This window comes from Nicotiana sylvestris, chromosome 8 (genome assembly GCF_000393655.2).
Source record: "Nicotiana sylvestris chromosome 8, ASM39365v2, whole genome shotgun sequence".
Lineage (NCBI taxonomy): Eukaryota > Viridiplantae > Streptophyta > Magnoliopsida > Solanales > Solanaceae > Nicotiana > Nicotiana sylvestris.
Window position 1 is genome coordinate 41,377,999 of NC_091064.1, and position 24,790 is coordinate 41,402,788.

The following is a 24,790-nucleotide window of genomic DNA, read 5'->3' on the forward strand; positions in this document are numbered from 1 at the left end:
TATATCTCAAGGAGTTTGAATCTTGATTTTTGGACAATTTGACAGAGATTTGAGGTAGTTTGAATTGAAAATTGAGTCAAAATCAAATTGAAAGATTAACAAGAAAGAAGATGAGATGTGTATCCTCTTGTGTATCCATATGTATCATTTATGTATCCCAAATGTATCTCATGTGTATCCATGTATATCTGTATGTGAGATACATGCTAGATACATGTGTCGCGGAAAAAAATTTAAACTTGATTTTAACTACAAATTTGACTTCAAACCAGTCTAAATGACCTCCAATCTTTCTCAAATTTTGTATATTACCTCATTTATGTGTTTTTAACGAGTTCCAACCATACCCAATTGAAAAAAAATTGTTTTATTATTTTTAGGTGACTTTCACTATTAGTGTATGAAAAGTACTTAAACTCAAACAAGAATATGCTATAGAGTTTAAATTTGTGATACAGACTAGATAATTAAGCAAGCAAAGGGAAAAACGACCTTGTTAAATACCTTTTGCAATGCTAAGGAAATAGAGGAACATGCAATTTCTACGTTATGTTTGTGTAAAATCAAAGTATGGGCAAATTTAGTTCTGAAGTTCTTCAAGGTTAAAAAACAAGAAAGAACGACATAAAAAAGAGAAGCTTGAAGGAAGTTCAGGATTGATCAAATAAGACTTTAAACATAATCGAAAGATCACAGGTAACTATTTAAATTTTGTAATTTTTTGTGGCTATTTTTGGTAATCAATGCTTGCCGGCTAATTGTTGGTAGGTTTGAGGAAATTTCGGCTATTTCCGTACTTTTCCCTAAACAAAAATGCATAGAAAGTCGGATGATACATTACTAGAATGGGGTGTGGACCATCAGAAAAGAGAAAAAGTTCTTTTGCTAAAAACTAAAAAGTTTTTTAGTTCTTTTGCTAAGGAAAGAGAAAAGTTGAAGAAATAGGTAGAGACTCTGCTCAATCTGATTAAACAAAGATGCATAACTTGAATGGGCGTGATAATAGTTTTTTTTTTTTTTTTTTTTGCAATCTGTCCCTATATAATACTTATTTTGTCTAAGCGAGAACTTCTACATCTTTGTATATTTGATTTTTTTAATTTTAAATATAGCATTTTAATTTTAATGACAAGCTCTTTTAACCACAAGGTGTCATGATGGTTTAAAATCATTAGTTCGAGTTATTCTCTTTAACGTACTAAAAATCTTCTTTTTGTCTTAAACTTCGTATTCCATACACTGGAGGGAATAAGGCATCATGCTCCTTTACAATTTTAAAATTAAGAAAAAAACTTTTTTAGATCTCATATGTGTAAAAGACAGATCTCTTACGTGTAAAAGTAAATCTCTCATAAATACATGTTGTGTTGATTTTTCAATGCAAACACCGTAAATTGAACTTTTTAATATCAATGAAATCTGAACCAGTTCGTGCTTACATCAACTATTTCAATCAAGTACTTGCTACCTTCCGACAACATAGCCATTCTCCTAGTATAAATGGAATTTTAGCTCCTCCTTAATGGAAATAACTTGAAAAATGCTGACTTGGAACTTGGAATATCTAATCATCTACTTACGAAGAAACGTCTTTTGGAATAATGACTTGATATACAACTACCGCTACCGTGGTTTACCATACATCTATATTCCTGCTTCACTTAATGACCTCCTGGTCCATGAGAAAATTCAATATAGCAGCAATATAATCAATCTGGAGTCTATTGTAATAAATTCAAAGGAAGCAATAGCAAAGAATAATGAATGTGACGAGAATATAAGAAATAGTGAATCAGAGTTCGTAGGACGAGTTCAGACTTTACCACTACTTCCCAGCAAATTCAGACTAAAGGAAAATCTACAAGATACTACTTCCTCCGTTCCAATTTATGTGAACCTGTTTGACTGGGCACGGAGCTTAAGAAAAAATGAAGATTTTTGAAATTTGTGTTCCTAAACAAGTCAAAAAGGGGGTCAGAGTATTTGTGTGGTTATAAAAGCTTCTCATTAAGGGTAGAATTGTAAGTTTAAGCTAAATTGTTACCAAATTTAGAAAGGGGTCATTCTTTTTAGAACGGACCAAAAAGGAAATAGGTTCACATAAACTGAACAGAGGGAGTATTCAATTGCAGAACTCGAGTAAATCAACGGATCCATATGTGCTTAAAATTCTTGTTCCAACAGGGAATAGCCAAAACTGCATATATCTAGAAAAAGATAGCTGACACATACTAGGTCCTAGTCAACTATGATGACAATCTCCTGCATCAAACTCAAAAGTCCATCCCAAAAAAACAAAATCAAAATTCAGATGCTATGAAAGTTAAAGAACTTTACACACATTTGTTGTTGACTATAAGAACAAAATCGTAGACCAAGGAACTTCTAACCATTAAAGTTAACAGGCACATCCTCCTGACTGTGCTTGTGACTGGGATGCATTCGTGTTGCTTGACTTGAGGTTGACATCGACCATGTCTTCTTGCTTAGCAGAAGATAACGTCTCCATTCCTGGCAATGCCGCGGCAATTTTTCTAAATAGAGGCTGCAGTTGTATATTAAGCACTATGAGCAACCAAAAGATACATAGGTGCAGGACTAAACTGAAAAGAACTAACTTAATCATATCACGGTATTCTTTTCTTTTTTTTTTCTTTTTTTTGTGGGTATAACAGAGTAAATGGTGCACATATCATCATCCATCGATAACTTTACTTACTTTTATATTAAAGCCAGCCTTAGCACTGGTTTCAATAAACATGACATTTAGTTCACGAGCTTTTGCTTCTGCTTCCTCTATTGAAACTTGCCTATAATTCAGTCAAAGGAAGAATGCATGATAAGTATAGCATACTATGAAGATAATTAGAAAAAATTAAAACAAAAAACAAAAAAAAATAATGTACCAATGAGAGACAGCACAACACAAATTGCACAAATATACAACCAGTCGAGTTGGCAGACTCCTCTTTGCTTATAACAAAAGGTAAGTGTTAGCACCCTAAGCCTATCAGAAACACAGATGTGGTACTTTTTTATTTATTTATACGGAGCAGTTGTGGTATTTGTAACACAGATATGCTTGCTTTGCCACTTCAGTTGCAACCCCATGAAGCCAGTGCACATTCCTCCTCTACCATTGAATAAGATGGGTGGAAAGTTAAGGACCTGTACAATCCCTGCCTCGATGTACTGCTAAAGTTAAGAGACTTTATCTTGTTCCCAAGGGGATAGTTGAAAGGCTGAGAAATAGGAATAATGCCCTGGCAATCCCAAGTTTGAATATCAGGATAACGCTCAGTATGAACCCATTTGCTCCAATATCCACAGGCACACTCTTACCACATACTTATGCATATGAGGTGTAAGTAGTCGAGAAGTGCAAAAGCTGTCTGGAGGATTCGTTGAGGCCTCCAGAAGTCCTTGGAAGAGGAAAAATGAAGCATCTGGCAAATACAAGGTACCTAGTGGATTTTTTCCTTTAAGGTTTGCCCACATAAAAATCTTGATTTTCTTTATTTATTTGTTCTCGATATTTTTTTTAGCATCTACTGTGAATAGTACTAGTCAATAGTACAATGTGAATAGTATCTTAGATGTGAATACTAACCCGTAAGTATGAACCACATTATACATATACAAAATAACCAAATGTTCATATACCATAAGTATGAATAATATACCATATGTATTGATATAGTATGTATAAAGATAACTTGTACACATTGACAATACTCATACATAACAATCTCGGCAAAGAATTATTGCAATACTCTGATACGACTTTTTGGGACCCACGAAATACCCCACATATATCAATACTACTCTGTCTATTCCAATTTTTATGACGGTGGTGTCCCTCTGTTCCATTTATACAACACTATTTCTTTTTTTTTGATGAAGTAAGATAATTTCATTAAATGGCATCAAGAAGATGCATAGCAAAAATATACAACAAAAGTGTGGCTGTTCATATACAAAAAACTTACATAACTAAGGAGCAGACACAATCCCAAAAAGATTCAAAGCTAGTTATAGGGGCCTGGTTGAACCAAGTAAATAAATTGATTAGACAAGTTGCTTTAAGAGAGTGATTAGGAGTTGAAATCCCATCAAAACATCTGCGATTTCTCTCATTCCAGATGCACCAAAAAATAGTAGCAGGCACCATTTGCCAAGTTTTTTTGATGGATTTCCCAACTCTCCATGAGCTCCAGCTCTCGTAAGCATCCTTGATACTGCAAGGCATGACCCAAGCAAGTCTAAAAACAGATAAAAACATGTTGAGTAAGGCATGCTTCATGCAGGTTTGTCCAGATAAAACCAATTACTTTTATAGGGAGTTTGGTTCTCCATATGAGCTTCCACGGCCATTTGTCAATCAGCTCTTTATTGGAGCACAGATTGTCATATCCTCTTTTGACAGTATAGGTTTTATCTTTGGAATCTCCCCATTCCAGCTTGTCCTTCACCTGAGGATTGACCTTAAAATCTGATAGTTTTGAAAGCAATCTCCGCAAGTCATTTAATTCCCAGTCTTGGATATCTCTTCTGAACTGCAAGGCCCATGAGTTATATTGCCAATAGTGCTCAATAGTGGAATCCTTGTTGCTAGCCAAAAGAAATAGACTTGGGTGTTCGTCTTTCAGGATCTCTGACCCTAACCATCTATCTTTCCAGAAAGAAATATGAGTTCCATTCCCAAGCTTGAGTGATGACTTGAGTTGAAAGTCACCCCATAACTTTGAAATATGTTTCCATGGCCCAGAACCATGAGGCAGTCTACTCTGTCTAGTACACCAGTTGTTTGCCACCCCATATTTTGCTTGTATTACAACTTTCCACAGCCCAGGGTTCTCCATGTTGTACCGCCGGTGCCATTTCATTAACAAACTCTTGTTGTGTAAAGTGAGATCTTTTATTCCTAGCCCTCCATGCACTTTGGGGAGAATAACTCTTGGCCATTTAACCAAATGGAATTTGTGAGTTTGACTATTTCCTTCCCATAGAAAATCTCTCCTTAGTTGATCAAGTCTTCGTTGGACCTTAGCTGGGATTGGAAACAGGGACAAGAAGTAGGTAGGAATGCTATCCAACACACTATTGATGAGTGTAATTCTACCACCCAGAGAAAGATACTGCATTTTCCAGGAAGCTAATTTTTTTTCAAATTTTTCAATTACTCCATTCCAGATACCTAGAGCTTTGTATCTAGCTCCCAGAGGAAGACCCAGATATGTTGTAGGGAAAGAGCCCACGTTACAACACATTACTTCCGCAAGCTCTTCCAAGTTTGGAACTGAATTGACTGGGTAGATGATGCTCTTCAACATGTTCATGTGTAGGCCTGAGATAGCTTCAAAGATCATAAGTGTAAGATTGAGGTATAAGACATGTGATTTTTCAGCTCCACAAAAAATCAAAGTATCATCTGCATAGAGCAGATGGGAGACTGTAACAGAGTTGCCATCTGCACTTCCCACCTTGAAACCATCTAGCCAATGAAGCTGGTTTGCTTTATCTAACATTTTGCTAAGCCCTTCCATAGCAAGGATGAATAAGAAAGGAGACAGAGGATCTCCCTATCTGAAGCCTTTTTGGGGAGAAAAGAATCCAACTGGTCCACCATTGATCAGGATTGAGTACTTCAGTGTAGTGATACAAAATCTGATCCATCTAATCCAACATTCACCAAATCCCATCCTTCTTAGTGTATTTATCAGATAGGTCCAATTAAGTTGATCAAATGCCTTTTCTATGTCAAGTTTGAAAAGTAGACCAGGTTGCCGAGACTTCATCTTCCAATCCAATATCTCATTAGCTATAAGAGTTGCATCTGTGATCTGCCTATTTTTTATGAAAGCATTTTGATGACTAGACACCAATTTTCCTATCACCCCTTTTAACCTTTCTGCTAAGAGTTTGGAGGCAATTTTGTAAACACTACCAATCAAACTAATTGGCCTGTAATCTCTCAGCTCAGTGGCTCATTTCTTCTTCGGGATTAGTGCTATAAAAGTGGCATTGCATGATCTAACTAGGTTGCCATTCTGGTGAAAGTGCTGAAGGGCTCCCATGATATCATACTTGATCACCTCCCATGTTTTCTGATAGAATGCCATAGTGTATCCGTCCGGACCTGGAGCTTTATCAGGTGCACAATTCATAATTACAGCCAAAACCTCTGCCTCTTCAAATGGCCTTTCCAGCCATATTTTCTCTTCCCCATTTAATGTTGCTACATCTTCCAGTCTTGTAGTAGGTCTCCAGCTTTCATTCTCAGTGTAGAGTTGTTGATAAAATTCTAAAATCTCACCCCTAATTAGATCTTTATCTTCAGTGATGTCATCCCCAACTTTGAGTCTATTAATACAATTAGTTCTTCTGTTGGAATTGGCCACCTTATGGAAGAATTTGGTGTTTCTGTCCCCTTCTTTGAGCCACAAGCATCGAGATTTTTGTCTCCAAGATACTTCTTCTGCTTTAGCCAGTTGCTGAATTTCCACTTGGAGTTTCATAATATTGGCTTTTTCTTCCTGGGATTGAGCTCTTCCTTCTGTTTGTTGTTGCAAGAGAGAAAGCTCCTCTAATGCTTTTCCCCTTTTCACTGCAATGTTGCCAAATTCTTCTCTATTCCAGATAGTAAGGTCTTTCTTCAGGAGCTTCAATTTTTGCACCAAAATAAAGTCACGAGTGCCATTGACATCATAACTCTGCCACCATATCTTGATCTTTTCCAGGAAACCTTCTGTATTGAGCAACATGTTTTCAAATTTAAAGTAGGATGGGTTAGAGTCCCAATCCCCACTCTCCAGCATGATAGGGTTGTGATCTGATATAACTTTAGGAAGAGCAATTTGATTAATCTTTCGAAATATATCATTCCACTCAGATGATATAAGGAACCTGTCTATTCTTGAGGCTTGGATATTAACCTCCCCTCTAGACCAGGTGAAGTAAGCTCCATGTAATGGTAAATCTACTAAGCATAGATCCTGGATGACATCAGAGAATCCCCTCATGGCTCGTGATCTTCTCACACAATTGTGCCTTTCACTTTCAAATCTACAAACGTTGAAATCACCTCCAATCACCCATTGTTCATCCCATAATCCTCTAACAGCTCCCAATTCATGCCATAGTTCTTCCCTTTCCCAGTTTGTGTGTGGACCATACACCCTTGTGAAACAAAATCTGAAATTCTCCTGTGTGTTCTCAAGCATACTTGATATGGAGTGAGTTCCCTGTTGGATTTCAATGCAGTTCCACTGTCTTTTGTCCCACACCGTAACTATCCCTCCCCTAGTGCCACTGGCTTTGAGTTCTGCCCATTCAACCCATTTGTTGCCCCAAAATTGCCTTGCTAGAATTCCATTCCAATCTTCAATCTTTGTTTCTTGCAAACAAAGAATATCCGGCTTCCAATCTCTTACTAATGATTTGATAATATCCCACTTCCTATTGTCATTCAACCCATTCACATTCCAATTGAGGATTTTTGTTTTCATCCAGAAAAAGATTGGTATTTCCTCCCCTTGTTCTTCTTTTTTCCCCCATCATAATTCACCAAGGATACCAACCTTTTGACTTCTGTTTCCACTTTCTTTTTTGACTTTCTTTCTCCTTCTTTGGACTTTTGGTTTTTCAATTGAAGCTGTCTCTTTTCCTCCATCCTTAGAACCATCTCTAAGATTTCATGTTCAAACCCTTTGAAATTAACTCCGAATGCCTTGCATGCTTTTCCCATGACTAATTTAGTCCATTTTGATGTCTCAATTATTGTAGGGTTCTGAATTTGATCACCAGAATCATACCAGGGAAGAGAGAGATAATCACCAGTTGATTGTAATGAGAATTCTGAATCTGAGTCAGTAAGAGGAGAAAGAGTAGGACCAGAGATGGTTCTTGGCATGCAGAGAGAGAGAATTGTGCTCAGCTTCATCGTCCGCTTCAGAATCATGGGTGGAGGCTGTTGGCTGGTCAGGCCTCGTATTAATGTTCTGGGAAGGCATAGCAGTGATGGGTTTAGAATTAAAAGGGCTCTTTGTCTTCCAGATTTGCTTGCCTTGTTTAATTTGGGCCTGTTTTTTATTCCTTTGCTCCCTCTTAAAATATTTGGGCTTTTTAGAGTAATAGGCCCAATCCATGTTCTTTGTTTTAGAGGGTCCAGAACTATCCTTTTTAATTTGCAATTGGACCGGGGTTGGTTGAACTAAAGGACCGGTTCTCTGGCCTAATTCAAAATTTAGGTTTTGAGTGACACCCACGTGGCCTCTCACGTGTCTATCATCAACTACAACTGGCTTTTTGGACATCGAGGTACCCATCTCTGTATCCACCGTCTTTGGAACTCCGGCGACCCCATTTCTGCTAATTTTACAAAAATCATCTGGCACAATTGAGACCCAATATTTCCAATCTCCAACTTCTACCTCCACCCTAGAAGGAGGTTCTAAGAGAGAGACTTTAACGCATATTCTAGCCCAAAACAGATTCGATTTGTTTTTCGTTTCAACATCCACTCCAACGAACCCACCACAAAGATCTCCGATGGCTTTGAAAGTACCTTCTGACCATGCGTGAAGAGGAACACCCAAGGCTCTAATCCATACATGTTCTGAGTTCACCTTGTTCATCTGCGTGCCGGACACCGGAGACCACCATCCCAGTGAAAGTCTTCTCCCATTCCAGAACCATTCACCTTCTTTTAACCCTTGTGGCCTCTTGTTTTGAAGGAAGATGGAAGAGGAATTGATTGTGAGAGAGATGTGTAACTCTGAGACCGGCTGTGACTTGCCATCTTTTTGTGAACCAGCTTTGAATCACTTCTGGTTTTGGTGATGCACTGAATGCGTCATTAAAGGTCCCAATCAAACAGTTAGAAAGGAAACCTGAGTTGTTGTTGTTTGCATCTAGATTAACTCTGACCATTTTATCCACCACTTTGCAGCATTTAGACCGCTTTCCGGCCATTCTTGTATCATTGCGGCATTTGTATATGATAAACTCCGGCGTGGTGCGTCGCAAAATGATTTGTGGTTTGTCTAGGAACTGAAGAATTCTCCCAGCAATATCCCTCCATCCTGTACTATATCCAAATTCTGGGATAATGATTGAAGCCTTCTTGTTGTCTCCTATCCACGATTCTATCCGCACGAATCAACCATAGCCATTGAAATTCTGGTACACCCTGTATGTATATGCCTGTATTTTTCTCCCCCATTTCCTGCAAAGGTCTCCAGATCCCAGAGAGGCATGTTGAAGCTGCTTGCAAACCCATTTGAGGAAGATTTCGTCAATCTTCAGTCTGCTTGTAAAAAACGACGTCCCCTTTCAATCAGGAGAAACCATCTGTTAACATTCTCACTAATGTCTAAGAGTTCAAAAGATTTTTCTCCAGCTAAAAAGAACAATTTCTTTTCCATGAAGAAAGAGAAATTTAACAGAAAGGGTCATCGGAGGTAACCATCGAAAAAAATTTCAAAATTTTCACGTTTCCCAAGAGAGAGAAAAAGTGTTTGGCACAATCTTTCTTTCTTTCTTACATACAACACTATTTCATTTTTAATATGTTCTAAAAGAATGACACTTTTCCCTATTTAGAAACTCTTTCATATTAAACTTCTCATTTTACGCATAATGACATAATTTTATTGTTATAGAAATGTCATGATATGTTTACGACAAGTTCTAAAAGTACTTTTGGTAAAGGAAAAATGTCTTTCTTTCTTAAACTTCAAGCCCGGTCAAACATCGTCACATAAAATGAAAAGAGGGAAGTAAAATAACAAGAATAAAAGGAAAATATTTAGGTGGAAATATTTTTACTACGGGATCTATAGATCCTGAGAAGCAAAAATATATACTAGAGTGAAATTTTATGGATAATATAGCAATAAAGTCACTCAACATTACCTAGATATCATAGAAAGTCGTTAAACAACTTTTATGTAACTAAAAAGTCACTCAACCTTGCCAGTATCATCAAAAATGCCTCTATTTCCTCCTAGTGATTTTCTGTGATACTCAAGCGAATTTAATTGCCCTTATGGTTACAAAAAGTAGTTTACTGACATTCGTAATACTCACGTAAAGTTGAGTGACTTTTTCATTACAACAATCAATATAGAAACTTTGTGCGATAAAGTGAAAGTTAAGTGACCATCCATTGAATTAACTCGAAAATTTAATTTTTCGAAGTCTCGACTATCACAAAGTCCTTGAGTAACTCATCCACGCAAAAAAGAAAACTCCATTGAGTTGTACCCACTTAGAGAATTCTTTAACGCCCCAAACTTTGAAAAAAATTAGAAAACAAGGGAGAGGGGGAGGTGGGGGAGGTTGGCTGATGTCATGCGCGTGCCGTTAGCAAATATATTTCTCTGCCTATAAAAGAAGCATTCCCTTCTCATTTTTCTCTTCTTCCTCGTCGAAATAAAATATTTATATAAACACTCGTTGACAAAGGCATTATTGTAGAACAATGTAAACCTTGTCTTGTCTTATTACTTTGATTGCTCCTTTAAGCTGACTCTCCACTTAAGGCTAAGTAAATTTTGTCTATTTTTTTCTGGAACTAACTCCAATAAAGCTAAGTCTTCACTTGTATTGTTTGGTTTCATTATTCGAACCCTTTACGGTTTTCGCACTTTTCCATTGTTTCCTGTGATTATTATTCAATAGGTGTCCCTGACCCCAACAATCTTGAATCATAACTTTTGGGAAACAAATAATGTCGTGGACATAGGCAAATGCCGAACAACACCAAATACCCATGAGGAGTCCTCAAGTTGTTCTAACTCGAGGGGCTGAAATAATTGAATCAAAAGACTCAAGCTTAGAAGAGGTTCTCAATAGATCAAGCAAGACTAACCACACTCATAAAACAGTGTTATCAAAGGTGAAAAGCGCAAAAAAAACTCTAAGGTCCGTTGGGCTTTAAGCGCAAACCGCAAATAAAGCGCGGGCTTTAATGAAGAAAGGCGCAAAAGGAGAAAAAAAATACTCCCTCCGTTCCAATTTATGTGAACCTGTTTGACTGAGCACGGAGTTAAAGAAAAAATGAAGACTTTTGGAATATGTGGTCCTAAACAAGTCAAAAAGGGGCCCAGAACATTTGTGTGGTTATAAAAGCTTCTCATTAAGTGTAGAATTGTAAGTTTAAGCTAAATTTTTACCAAATTTAGAAAGGGGTCATTTTTTTTGTAACGGACTAAAAAGGAAATATATTCATATAAACTGGAACAAAGGGAGTATAAATATGTATGTGTAGTCCAAGACTAATAATTATAAGCATGAATATCATATATATGGAAAAAGGAATTGAATATTTTTTATGATATAGTGAAATATCAATTGTTTAGCGTTGCCTCTTCAAGGTTATAATCATTGGCAAGGAAAAGAATGTCATAGAGACTTGATGACGATATTGAAGCGCCTGCTAGGCGAGGCGAAGCGCTCAACATGTTTTGCGCTTCGCTTTAGGGCTTAAGCGCGCCTTTGACAACACTGTCATAGAACTCTAAGTAGGTGCATTAGACAAAAAAAGGGGAGAGAGATGAGCAAAGAAGGCAATAGGAGTAAGAAATGCACTTATTCAGCTATTCTCCAACCTTTACCTATCACTTCCTTCTCTCAACTACATCCCCAAAGCAAGTGAAAGGTCTTTAATACAATTTTCGTGGAAGTATGAATTACAAAAGATTATCATAGCAATATGTTAATTTGAGAGTCTATCAACGGAAGAGATCCTGGCACTCATAAATGCAAGATGCACAAGATATAAAATTCTCCTTTAACTAGTAAGGACCTCAACTAACTCATTACTAAGGCCAAAAGACTTCCCAAGAGCGCTTAATCATAGAAGTACCATATTTTACTTCAAGCTACATGCTTTGTTTCTTGACCTAACCATGGGCTTGTTAAGCAACTATTATTATAGAGTGTCAGTGCGTCCATGCGCCATCCAAGGATCTCTAAAGTCTTAACCTTTTCTCACAGTAGCCATTATACTGTGTTTGTTCTATAAGAAATATTAAGAATACTGTACATGATATTGTGTATCAATGAGAATTAATAAGAATTAATTAGATTCATTCATTCCTATAAAAGCACTTCTACATTAACTATTCAAATTCAGCAGCTTGAGCGAATAATCAAGCTGAGTTTTCAATCAATTCTTCCTTGTCTTATTTTTCACACAGTACAGAGCAAATCCATCTATTCATAATTTATCCATTGACGGGCCCAATGTTGTATAGTCCACGTTTCAGATGTCCATTTTTGGGCATGCAGGAGGTGTTAAATGTCTCACATTAATGGAGGAAATGGGATATTGCCTTCTATATGGTCTAGGGAATTCCTCAGCTTATGAATTAGCTTTCGTGATTGAGTAAGATACAAGGTCTATTTTATTAATATGCTCCTCATAATTAGGATAGGTCGAATGCCCAATCCCAAGTATATTGTGTCATTAATGGTAAATAATAACTTTCATCTTAATCTAAGCAAAATTACTTACATTAACCCGGACAAAGGTGCATTCACTTCATGATATGGCTTTACAAAAATGAGGTTTAACTAATTAAGGACCAGAATTCATTATAGTTCATGGTGAAAATAAACCCATGTAGCTAACAAGCGAAACTAGATTATGTAGATTCAGAACAATGCATTATATTGTACAAGTTTCAGTTCAATATCTTTTTCTAAGACAAACGTTACATTATAAAGAAAATTTCATGATAGTTGCTAATAAGCTAATTGTGCAAATACTCTTATCCAAGCACATATCAGAATATAGAAAAAACATAATTTGAATGTAAAAGGGAAGAATGTGCAGAACTAAATTAACAATGGCTTCTGTAAGCTATGAACCAATATCTACTTAGATAACTTGATCATAAGTGATGAAATATATTTCTCCATAAATAGTACTAATATTACCAAGTTGGCATAGATGAGTTAGTTGGACAAATTGGCTATGCAGAATGCAATGATGCAATATTTTCCAAATCAGAAATCTTATGGGTTGTTTTCTCTAGGTAGAAGTTTAAGCACTGCAAGTGTGAGTTATAGGACTTGTTGCCTAAAGATTTGCATGTCTCCCTTTTATTTTATCTCCTTGCCTTTACTTTTGGTTGGGGAGAATTATGGCTTCAAAGACTTTTATCTTTCCATAATACCAACATACATCCCCCTAAATGACAAACTCAAAGCCATATGACCATTCAGATGAAATAGCAGGAAAAGAAGGTGAATTTCACCCTCATCGGTTCTCAAACAGCGCCCACCAACACCACCCTCGCCCAAAAAAAAAAAAAAAAAAACAGAGAAGGAAATGAACTTTATGGTTACCTTTTTTCAACAAGATCAGTTTTGTTACCAACAAGCACAATGATAACGTCACTGCCGCGCTCGGTACGAACCTCCTCAATCCACTTCGAGGTGTTTAAGAAGGACTGCCTACCTGTAATCACCGAGAAAAATAAAGCCTGTGAATTTAGTAAGTGACAGAAAGTCAAGCCAATACCATGAAAATCACATAACATCAACCATAAGCAGGATTAGAAACACCAAGTCCGTTTAAGATAAACTGGATAGACACTTTTCTACCACACCACAGTATTAACATCGGAAGAAGCCATACTTGCAACATCATAAACAATGACAGCAACAGAGGAGTCCCTAATATAGCTTGGTATAAGACTCCGAAATCTCTCTTGCCCCGCAGTGTCCCTATAAAGACAACATGAAAGGGTTAATTTTTACTTTTTTAGACCACTTACATTGTACATCAAATAAACAATCTAGCATAAAATAGTCCAAGAAGAAGCTTGGCAACAATAGAACATTTCCTAATCAGCACCAAATAGGCCAAATAAAATTGATTACCATGAAACTAGCTTGTAACGGCATTTCGTCAAGTCAGTCATTTCATAATATGGCCAGAGTTCTAAACTTATGATAATTAAACAAGAAACAACAACTTAATCTATGCTTTTATCTTAAATCTAGGTAAGATTTCTTTTTGGTTTCTTTTCTTATCTAAATTTATGATAATTAAAAAGACTGAACTCTTTTCACCACCGTATTAAACAAGAAGACTGAACTCTTTCTTAAGATGGAAAACTTATCATCTTAAAGTGCAGATATTCATATTCCCTCCATCCCAAATTGTTGGAGCTAGTTAACTTCACACAGATTAATAGAAAAAGTTGAGTTATTATATTTAAGTTTGATTGAAATATCTTATATTATTAATTAAGAACAATAAATTATAAAGTAGTTTTCTTTAGGTTTATCCGACCTTCTGAAGATAGTTGAATATTCCATCAACCAAGAAGGTAATTTCTTGGGATGACGTAATAGAAACCAGATGAAATAGAATTTCATACTCCAATAATACCATGTACTAACTCTGGTTTATATTACTTTGTACCATGTTCTCATATTCCAACTATAATTACCAGACATTTCTTCCAACCTTAGATGTAATTACATATAAAACCTTCTTTTCTCTCAATCCTCTTGGAAAGTCAATAGAACACGATAGCATGGAGGGAAAGATGTATACTTTCTTTCTTTTTTTCTTGTATCATTTTCTTTCTGAAATATGTAACCCATGCTATCACATTGTACTGCTAGTTGAAACTTGTTAATCTTTCTGTAAATAGAATTTACTGTCCTCCTTCCAAAAAGAAAAGATGGATATGAATACAAATCTATAAGACCTGTATCAACAATTTTAAATACTCAAGAGCCGTCATACTTATTAAAGATAGAAATATTGCAATTTTATCAGTAAATCTTACCAAAGTTGCAATCGTACTGTACGATCTTCAAGATACATTGTCTTTGACAGGAAGTCAATACCAATTGTAGCCTGAATATAAAGTTAAATGAAAAGAGAGTGAGAAATCAGAGATTTAAAGATTTTATTTTCTAATTGGTAGATTGAGAATCAAGGATTTTGGCCCAACGGATATATTATAGTCGAAAAGGAGAAACATGGGTTACATGTCTAGATAACAAAGAAAACTATTTTCCAATCAAATCACGAAAAAGCAAACCAAGCATTAAAATATAAAGGGTCAACAGTGTGATAGTATTCCCAACTAAGAATATAAAGACAAAGAAAAACCAAATGTAAGAAGCTATAACTCAATTTGAAATTTCGACGAATTCTTCTGATCTGCATAGGCAGCAAATTCAAAAAGTATTTGAATATTCTTGTCAAGACAAGGTGAACGGAAGTAGGCGAGATTTTAGGCTTGATACACATTAAAAAAAAACATTTTAAACAGCTCTGCAAGACTAGTCCCAGGAGGAAAGCTACTTTGTTAAGTATTACACAGTGTAACTGGTTCACTGCCATAAACCGCTTTCCAGGCATAAAATTCAGAATCCTACAGACCACATTGTCCATAGACATACAGAAAGGAGCAAAAGCTATTTGTGGTATGATACTGAAGTGAGGACATCATGACAGCATAAATACATGCTGTGTTGATTTTTCCTATCAGTGTGCTGCTTTTAAAACATACATTGGACCACTAATGACTAAGGAAAAGCAAGATCACTTCAACTTTTCATTTGTACCGGGAATCATAGAGATCAGTAAAATACTAGAGTAGACATTGAATAATCAGAATAGACATTGGATTACCTTCGTATAGATTGGATTACCTCAGTAGAGATTGAATCACCTTAGCAGCGGTTGAATTATTCGCACAAAAGTCTTCCTACAAGGGGAATGCTGGAGGCTGACAAAAGGCACCCCTCACCACAACTAGGCCGTCAACAGCGAACTCGGAAAACTTTTGCACTCCTAATGCAACAACTACTAAAGCAATCTTTCTCAACTACTAAAACAATCTTTCTCAATTACTAGAATAATCTTCCTCAACTACTAGAGCACTCTTCTTCAACTACTAAAGTATTTTGAGAATCTACACTCAAATATAAACCAATCATATCCCCATATTTTGAAGGAAGAAACTATGACAGACTTAGTTAGAAGAAGACATTTTATTACACAAGAGTTTTTACAATAGAACTAGGTTGGAAATAAGATCCTCTCCAACTACAACAAAGGCTCCTATTTATAGGAGATGGAAACCTAGTACATGTACTACCCTTATTTAATTACATAGTACAATCGTCATAAACAAGTACAACAAACATAAAAGTGCTACAATGTAAGACAAACTTACTTGGCAAATAGACAAAGCATAAAAGCATGATCAACAACAACAACGACCCAGTATAATCCCACAAGTGGGGTCTGGGGAGGGTAATATGTACGCAGACCTTACCCCTACCCCGAAGGGTAGAGAGGCTGTTTCCAGGAGACCCTCGGCTCAACAAAACAACAGGAGTCGATATATTAGTACCATAAAAATGCATAATAAAATAACAGCATAATAAGAGATATGAAATACAGAATACGAAATATGAAATAGATGACTGGTATAGTAAAACTAGCAGGTAAAGCCCTGCATCAATAGACGACCAATGACATTCTCAGTCTAACTCCTAACTGGCTAGTCTCACTCTATTGTGCTGTAGAAATATTCATAACTCTCCCCTAACCTACAACCTTAATGCTCGACCTCCATAATTCTCTGTCAAGGGCCATGTCCTCAGTAATCCTAAGTCGCGTCATGTCATGTCTGATCACCTCTCCCCAATACTTCTTAGGTCGTCCTCTACCTCTTCGCATGCCCACTACAGTCAGTCGCTCACACCTCCTCACCGGTGCATCAGTGTTCCTCCTCTGAATGTGCCCGAACCATCTGAGTCTTACTTCCCGCATTTTGTCCTCCATGGGGGCCACGCCCACCTTCTCTCGAATATCTTCATTCCTAATCTTATCCATCCTTGTATGCCCGCACATCCACCTCAACATCCTCATCTCTGCTACTTTCATCTTCTGGATGTGTGAGTTCTTTACCGGCCAACATTCAGTTCCATATAACATGGCAGGCCTAACCACTGCTCTATAAAACTTACCTTTTAGTAACGGTGGCACTTTCTTGTCACACAAGACTCCCGACGCTAACCTCCACTTCATCCACCCCACCCCTATACGGTGTGTGACATCCTCGTCAATCTCCCCGATCCCCTGAATAACCGATCCAAGGTACTTGAAACTACCCCTCTTGGGAATGACTTGAGAGTCAAGCCTCACTTCAACTCCCGCTTCCGTCGGCTCAACTCCAAATTTGCACTCGAGGTATTCCGTCTTCGTCCTGCTCAACTTGAAACCTTTAGACTCAAGAGCATGTCTCCAAATCTCTAGCCTCTCGTTGACGCCGCCTCGTGTCTCGTCAATTAGAATAATGTCATCAGCAAATAGCATGCACCATGGCACCTCCTCTTGAATATGATGAGTCAGTGCATCCATCACCAGGGCAAATAGGAATGGGCTGAGCGCAGACCCTTGGTGCAACCCCGTAATAACGGGAAAGTGTTCAGAGTCGCCTCCTACTGTCACCATAAAAGCATGATCATGAACTAGAAAACAAATTGCATGGCATTGGGTTTTGGTATTGGTTTGGACAAGACATAGATGATGGAAAAAGAACCTATGAATAGTACTTGTATGACATTGGGTTTGGGCAAAATTTATGGCTTGACATGAATGACTTTTCGTTGATGACATGAGGAACCCTTGAATAGTATTTGCATGGGATACAACTTGGGGAAATTTATGGCGTGACATGAATGACTTTTTTTTGATGATAGGAGGGACCATTGAATAAAACTTGCATGGCATTAAACTTTGGGAACTTTATGGCAAGACATGGGTAGGCAACTTTATTGATATATTTTTGGATTTTTATGGTAAATTTTGGTGGGTTAAATGTGAAAAACTTGTGCAGATTTTTTGTTTTTTCCGTGGTAATTTCCTGTGGGGTAGAGTAGTGAACAGGATAAAGAAGGTGTGCATACTTTTATGTCTTCAAATGGGTACTTACCTAGGGGGTTAAGAGGTGAAAATGGTTTAAGCCACTTGTGCAGTTTTTTGGTTTGGAAAAGGGGGGAATTATGGAAAGGAAGTTGGCTAAAAAGGTTTAGAAGACTTATGCAAATTATTTCCTTGATCATGATTATGTATTATGCTTGTCTTTTATCCCTTCTAGCCTTACTTTTCAGCTCTTGTGAAATATCTTTTCATGTGCGGATGATTTTTTTCGATAATTCTCTTTACCTTTCTTCTTCTGCGACAAATTACCGTCATCCCCATTTATATTGATCTTAGCAATTTTTGCCTGATCAATGTAACGTCCGGTGAGTTTTCATGCATTTTCATGTATTCCTTAAGTGTTGTCTTAATATTTCGCCAATGGGGGTGAGTGGAAGAATAATTCCAACTTCTTTCCTCTCCTAGCCATATCTCCTCCGAAAGGCACTTATTTTGCGTTTAAATGAGCCTTTGAGCTTCGGCGTACTCCTTTTCCATTGGTAGGATTGTGATTGGGTCACTGGATAATCCATGTCTGCAATATTTTCTTTCCATTGGAGGGAATGTGCAAAGATTTGATACTTTGGGACACCTCTTTTATTTTTCTAACAGCATTATTTTGTTCCTTGCTCCATGGCTGGGCAATTTGCTTTAACATTTTTGTGAGTGGAGAAATATATGTAGAAATATTAGAAATAAAATCTCTCACATAATTTATTATTTCCAAAAACTACTAGATTTGTTTCGCTGTGGACCCAGTATCAAGGGAACTTGAGAAGTTCCTGAGAAATATGAGGACCCGGGGTGTATTCTCCATAGGAAAAATGCACTCCCAAAAAATCAAAAAAAATTTCACAAAAATTAATTTTTTGGCTGAAAGCATGATGCTATTTTTTCGCACTAAAGATGCAAAATAAATGAGCAAATTTATGGCTCCTCCCAAGTATCACTAAATAGAAAAATATCATCAATATAAATAAGTGATGTATGGATGATGGGCTGAAATATTTTTATTGTGAGATTCTGAAAGGCAGCTTGATGAAGAACTCTTCATTTTTCCATGAAGGATTGTCACATTTGGTAAAGAATTCAGTGTGAGATTCTGCACATAAGTGTTGTGTGATTTGTGCTTCAATTTCCCCGACTTAATCTTCTTCTGTGAGCTGGAACAATCTCGGGACTGCGCATTATAGCTTGATTAATTTTTGAATGTTATCCCATTGGCTTTGATCTGGAATTTGTCCTGCAAAACCGTGTAAATGTCAAAACCAATAATCAAATCCTTACATCTGACCCAATCAATTTGGTTATATACTTCACTCCTGGGAAGAATTCAAAGGTGATTGGGTGTTTGGTAATGACAGTTGTGATCAGAATTCCAATTGAGACGGTGTTGAAATTCTTGAAGTACGGCACCCCAATACTCATCTGGAACGCAGGATTAATGAGTGAGGACGATGCTCCCGTGTCAAAGAAAGCTATGACATGTGTTGGTTTGTACCACTTGGATGCATAGACTTTGATTTCTGCTTGCGGAATCACCGTGATGTTGTGGATCTCTTCTTTCACCTTTGGCTTTGGTTGATCATCACCATATTCCTCATAAACATCCAGGGAAAAGAAAGTCTTTTCTGTGGGCTCATCTTCAAGTGAGAAATTGATTCAAGATCGTCATCCTCACTAAAATGAACGCCTGTGTAATCTGTAATTTCAGAGAGAAGTCTAAAAGACTGCTTGGACTGTGGGCAGCTCCGCGCAAAATGTCCTATTGTATTACAAATAAAACAGGGTCTATTTCTCCTTGCATTGCCCGGCCTTCTCCTTCTGAAGTATTTTGTTTTCCTTCTTAACCTGGACCTATCGCTTGAGAATTTTGGCAACCTGAATCATTTGAACTTCTTCTTTGGCGCCTGGAATAAGCAATCTTTCTTTACTGTGATTAAATCGGACCTGCGGGAAGCTCTATCAAGTGCTGGATCATTCTTCATTATCTATTTCAGAGCAGGTCTTTTTGCACAAATATCATCAAGAGCATAAAAATGGCTTGCCTAATGTAACCAATATTTGAAGAAGTTATTGGTTGGTATTTATCTTTTATGATGGTCATGGTTCGGCCAGCCAACATCTTTGGTAAGGATGAAACAAATGCTTGTTTTAGATCGATATCCCCACCCAGATGAAAAAAGATTTTTGCCATTGTCTAGAAATCCGGAAACAGCCTCTCTACCCTCATGAGTAGGGGTAAGGTCTGCGTACACTCTACCATCCCCAGACCCCACTAGTGAGATTATTACTGGATTGTTGTTGTTGTTGTCTAGAAATGTTTGTCAATGATATCTCTATCCAAAGAGAGATACTTCATTTCAAAAAGTTGTCTTCGAAGTTTTTCATGCCTTTGGCCAATCGCCATAGAAAACTTCATGCAAGATTCTAATGTTAAAAGCAAAATCTTGGGATGTAAGGAAAATATTTTTGTCCTGCAACCCAAGTGAATTCCACCAGTCTCAAAGAATATCTGAGAGGCGAGAAGTGAATTCTGATAGAATTATGTACGTTTCTCGCTCTGCCAAGTTCTTGGTTACCATCCAAGTGTAGAAATCTTGGACTCTTTGAGGCCATTTTGAGACTTTTATATCATCTAAGGTAAAGGTATGAAAATCGGTACCTACCTGTTTGGTTATGGCAGAATCATCTCTCTTTTCTAGAATGAGCTAATTAGTCATCCCATCAGTGTAGAAATCTTGGACTCTTTGAGGCCATTTTAAGACTTTTATATCATCTAAGGTAAAGGTATGAAAATCGTTACCTACCTATTTGGTTGTGGCAGAATCATATCTCTTTTCTGGAATGAGCTAATCAATCATCCCATCTTGATCATCGTCAACTTCGAAGACCTCTGGCTCCCTGGGCTGATTCATGAAAATGGGAGGAACTTTCCTTCCATAATTCCCCCTTTTTTTTGCCAATCCAAAAAACTGTACAAGTGTCTTAAACCATTTCCACTACTTAACCCCCTAGGTAAGCACCCATTTGAAGATATAAAAGTATGCACACCTTCTTTATCATGTTCACCATGCCCATTTGAAGACATAAATGTATGCATACCTTCTTTATCCTGTTCACCACTCTACCCCACAAGAAATTACCATGAAAAAAACAAAATATCTGCACAAGTTTTTCACTTTTAACCCACCAAAAGTTACCATAAAAATCCAAAAATATATCAATGAAGTTGCCTACCAATGTCTTGCCATAAAGTTCCCAAAGCTTAATGTCATGCAAGTATTATTCAATGGTCCCTCGTGTCATCAAAGAAAAGTCATTCGTGTCAAGCCATAAATTTTCCCAGTTCTATGCCTTGCAAATACTATTCAAGGGTCCCTCATGTCATCAACGAAAAGTCATACATGTCAAGCCATAAATTTACCCAAACTCAATGTCATGCAAATACTATTCATGGGTCCCTTTTCCATCATCCATGTCTTGTCCAAACTAATACCAAAATCCAAGGCCATACAATTTGTTTTCTAGTTCATGATCATACTTTTATGCTTTGTCTATTAGCCAAATAATTGTCCTACATGATAAAATTTTTATGTTTGTTGTACTTGTTTTATGACATTTGTTCTATGTAATTAAACAAGGGCAGTACATGTAATAGCTTTCCATCTCCTATAAATAGGAGCCTTTGTTGCAGTTGGAGAGCATCTCATTTCCAACCTAGTTCTCTTATAAAAACTCTTGTGTAATAAAATGTCTTCTTCTAGATAAGTCTAGTTTTTCCAAAATATGGAGATATGGCTGGTTTATATTTGAGTGTAGAGTCACTTCAATTTTGCAGTTGTACATAAGTAAAGTATAGAAAAATATATTTACTCTTTCTATTTCTAACCATCATGGAAATTGAACTACATGTGGTAGAAAACCGTGTGAGTCATCAATACAATGCGCCACTGTTCTTGAATTTTTAATAACATTGGATGGATTCAGGCTTTGTTTGTCACGCTCATATATTGGAAGGGTAGATTTGTTTCGACTCATCAAGAGCTCCAATTTTCTAACAGCAACATAATCCAAATAAAATTTCGAAAACACAAACAGGGCCTATAATATGATCAGCGAAACATCGGGAAACATCTAACATATCTCTTCTCTGATTCTCTCTAAGCAAATTATACATCCTTATGCAAAGATACATGCACTTTCTAGACCATTATTTTCTACACTATTTTACAGCTTATCTTCTCAATATTCTTTCAATTTTATCATAACATTATCCTAAAGCTTCACTCTCAAATTGAAAATAGAACTTCTATGTTCGATTTTGTGTGCGCACTTTCCTTTTCGGTCTATCTCAAAAAAATGATATTTTTTTACATTTAAAAACAATATAGCTTTAAGCTTCTCATTTTACCCTTAATTGAGAAGATTTACAGTCACGCAAATGTCTATACCATGTTTTAGTCCATAAGTTTCAAAAGTTTTTCCTTCTTTCTTAAACTGAGTGTCCAATCAAATACTACAACATACATTGGGACAGAGTGAGTAAATCTCTAAGATATTAATTAAAGAGACACTTCTTGCTCCTCTCTCTAGTCCGTCCATCTATTTGAACCTTTGGATATAATGTAAAAAGGTAATAGCAAACTGAACTAAAGAACAAGACAAACCACAACAAAGAAAAACTAAATATCACTAACAACAAGCAGAAGAGAGAGAAAATTACAAAAGAAGCAGATCTATTAAAACAGGCAATGATAATATGCATTAAGTATGCTAATTGAGTATGAAAAAATCCTTTAACCTGATAAGTATTGTCGAATTTGTCATACATAAATCGCGTGATAATACTGGTTTTACCGACAGATTGATCTCCTAAAAAAACGAGCTTATACTTTGCAAGCGCCGAAACCGGAGCCATCTATCGATCTTTCGAAATAACCTGATAACGGATCCGATCAGGATTTTCCGACGGTTTTATGAGAGATCTCGCCGGAAAGTGATCGGAGAAAGCAAGAGTTGGATTTGAGAGAGAGAGAGGAATTGTAGTTTTGTATGAGGGAGCGCGTGAGGTGTTTTGACGAAACAAATTTGAAACGGAGTTGACGGCAAGGGTGTTAAAAACAAAAAAGAATACCGTACCGAAAACCGAATGAACCACAACCAAATCAAATCAATTTATGGATTGACTTTTTAAGCTGGTAAGTGTTAAAATAGCGATTTTAATCCCTATATTTCAGTTTTGATTGTTATATTATTCAACTTAATACATTTAACTTTAACTTAATTTTATTTTATCAGTCTTTTTTAAAAATACTTTTAAATATCAAATTGCAAAACAAGACAATAAAGGTTTCGTTTACAATTAGTTTATTTTAAGGAGAGAAATAATTTTATATATTTATTAAAAAATTTAATTAATATTCTTATTTAACTAAAATATATATTAAATATTTTAATCAATTCAAAATAAAATTGTTTAAGATAATAATATTGGATATCTGGTATTACTTATTGTTTACGTGATAAATTAAATATATTAGAATAAATCATTTATTATAAATTAAAAAGCTACCCATAAATCATTATATAAAAGAAGAGATCGATTCATAATAGAGCAATAAGAGAAGGAGAATAAAAATATGATGAAAATAAAAAAGAGAAAAAATGAATGGTAGAAATAAAAAAGAAAAGGGATAGGTTAAATTGACGAGGCATAATTTGGGAAATCTAAATCTATGGTAAGGATATTCTTGTCTTGAAAAAATTATTTTTCTACTTATGCTTCTTAAAGAAGCTAGAATTTATAACTTCTTCTCAAAAATAAAAAAGTGCTTTATTGCTACTTAAAGGTACTTTTTCGTCTTGACCAAATACCTCAAATTAAAATATTTTTGACTTCTCAAAAGCTTGTCCAAACAGGCTCTAATTCTTATCATTGTCGATCACGTCAATGTGTCCCAAATATGTGTCATACATGTAACGACCCGGCCATTCATTTTATTTATTGTAGCTATGTTCCCCTATTTATTGCTTCTTCTATGTTCATCTGTGGTTATGTGACTTGTGGGGGTGGTTGGATTGGTTTCGGGGATGTTTCGGAGTGAATTGGGACACTTAATCCCAAGGTTGAAGACTTAAGTTGAAAGAGTTAATCGGAGTTTGACTTTTATATAGACAACTCCAGAATGATATTTTGTTGGTTTCAATAGTTTCGTATGACGATTTTGGACTTAGGCATATGTGCGGATATTGATTTGCAGGTCCGTAGGTTGATTTGCTGCTTTTTGGCAAAAGTTAGAAAATGAAGGTTTGGAAGGTTAAGAGTTTTGACCGAGAGTTGACTTTGTTGATATCGGATTCGGATTTTATTCCGGAAGTTCGAAAAGGTCTATGGTGTCATTTATGACTAGTGTGCAAAAATTGAGATCATTTGGAGTTGATTTGGTATGGTTCGGCATGAGTTTTAGGAGTTGGAAGTTCTTTAGTTTCATTAGGCTTGAATTGGGGTGCGATTCGTGGTTTTGATGTTTTTTGACATGATTTGAGGCTTCAAGTAAGTTCGTATTATGCTTTAGGACTTGTTGGTATGTTTAGATTGGGTCCCGAAGGTCTCGGGTGTGATTCGGGTGGTTGGCGGATCATTTTTGGACTTTGAAAGATTGTTGAAGCCTGAAAGTTTTGGTTCAATCGCACGTAGAAGCGACCATGTGATCGCAGATGCAGGCTTGTGGCAGCATACATTGCATATGCTTATACCATAATATGTTATCTATACCAGTTCGGGAGTATGAAACTTGATAATTATTGATCATGTACATG

General features: G+C 36.5%; 1 protein-coding gene across 1 annotated transcript; it reads right to left on the bottom strand.

Moving 5' to 3' along the window:
• Positions 1 to 2,140: 2,140 nt before the first annotated feature.
• On the bottom strand, positions 2,141 to 23,154 carry LOC104238014 (ras-related protein RABH1b). Its single transcript, XM_009792269.2, has 6 exons — positions 22,773 to 23,154; positions 14,814 to 14,884; positions 13,649 to 13,737; positions 13,357 to 13,468; positions 2,720 to 2,810; positions 2,141 to 2,545 (listed from the first exon to the last, which is right to left on the bottom strand). Exons 1-6 carry the CDS (start codon positions 22,887 to 22,889, stop codon positions 2,399 to 2,401), a joined length of 627 nt encoding a protein of 208 aa, XP_009790571.1. The 5' UTR covers positions 22,890 to 23,154; the 3' UTR covers positions 2,141 to 2,398.
• Between the last annotated feature and the right edge of the window lie 1,636 nt (positions 23,155 to 24,790).

Excerpts from the sequence above, each read along its gene's own strand:
- LOC104238014 (XM_009792269.2), bottom strand. The coding sequence starts at position 22,889 with ATGGCTCCGGTTTCGGCGCTTGCAAAGTATAAGCTCGTTTTTTTAGGA. Across the intron at positions 13,738-14,813 it reads ACAGTACGATTGCAACTTTG|GGACACTGCGGGGCAAGAGA; the intron begins GTAAGATTTACT and ends TTGTCTTTATAG. Across the intron at positions 2,546-2,719 it reads AGGCTGGCTTTAATATAAAA|CCTCTATTTAGAAAAATTGC; the intron begins GTAAGTAAAGTT and ends ATACAACTGCAG.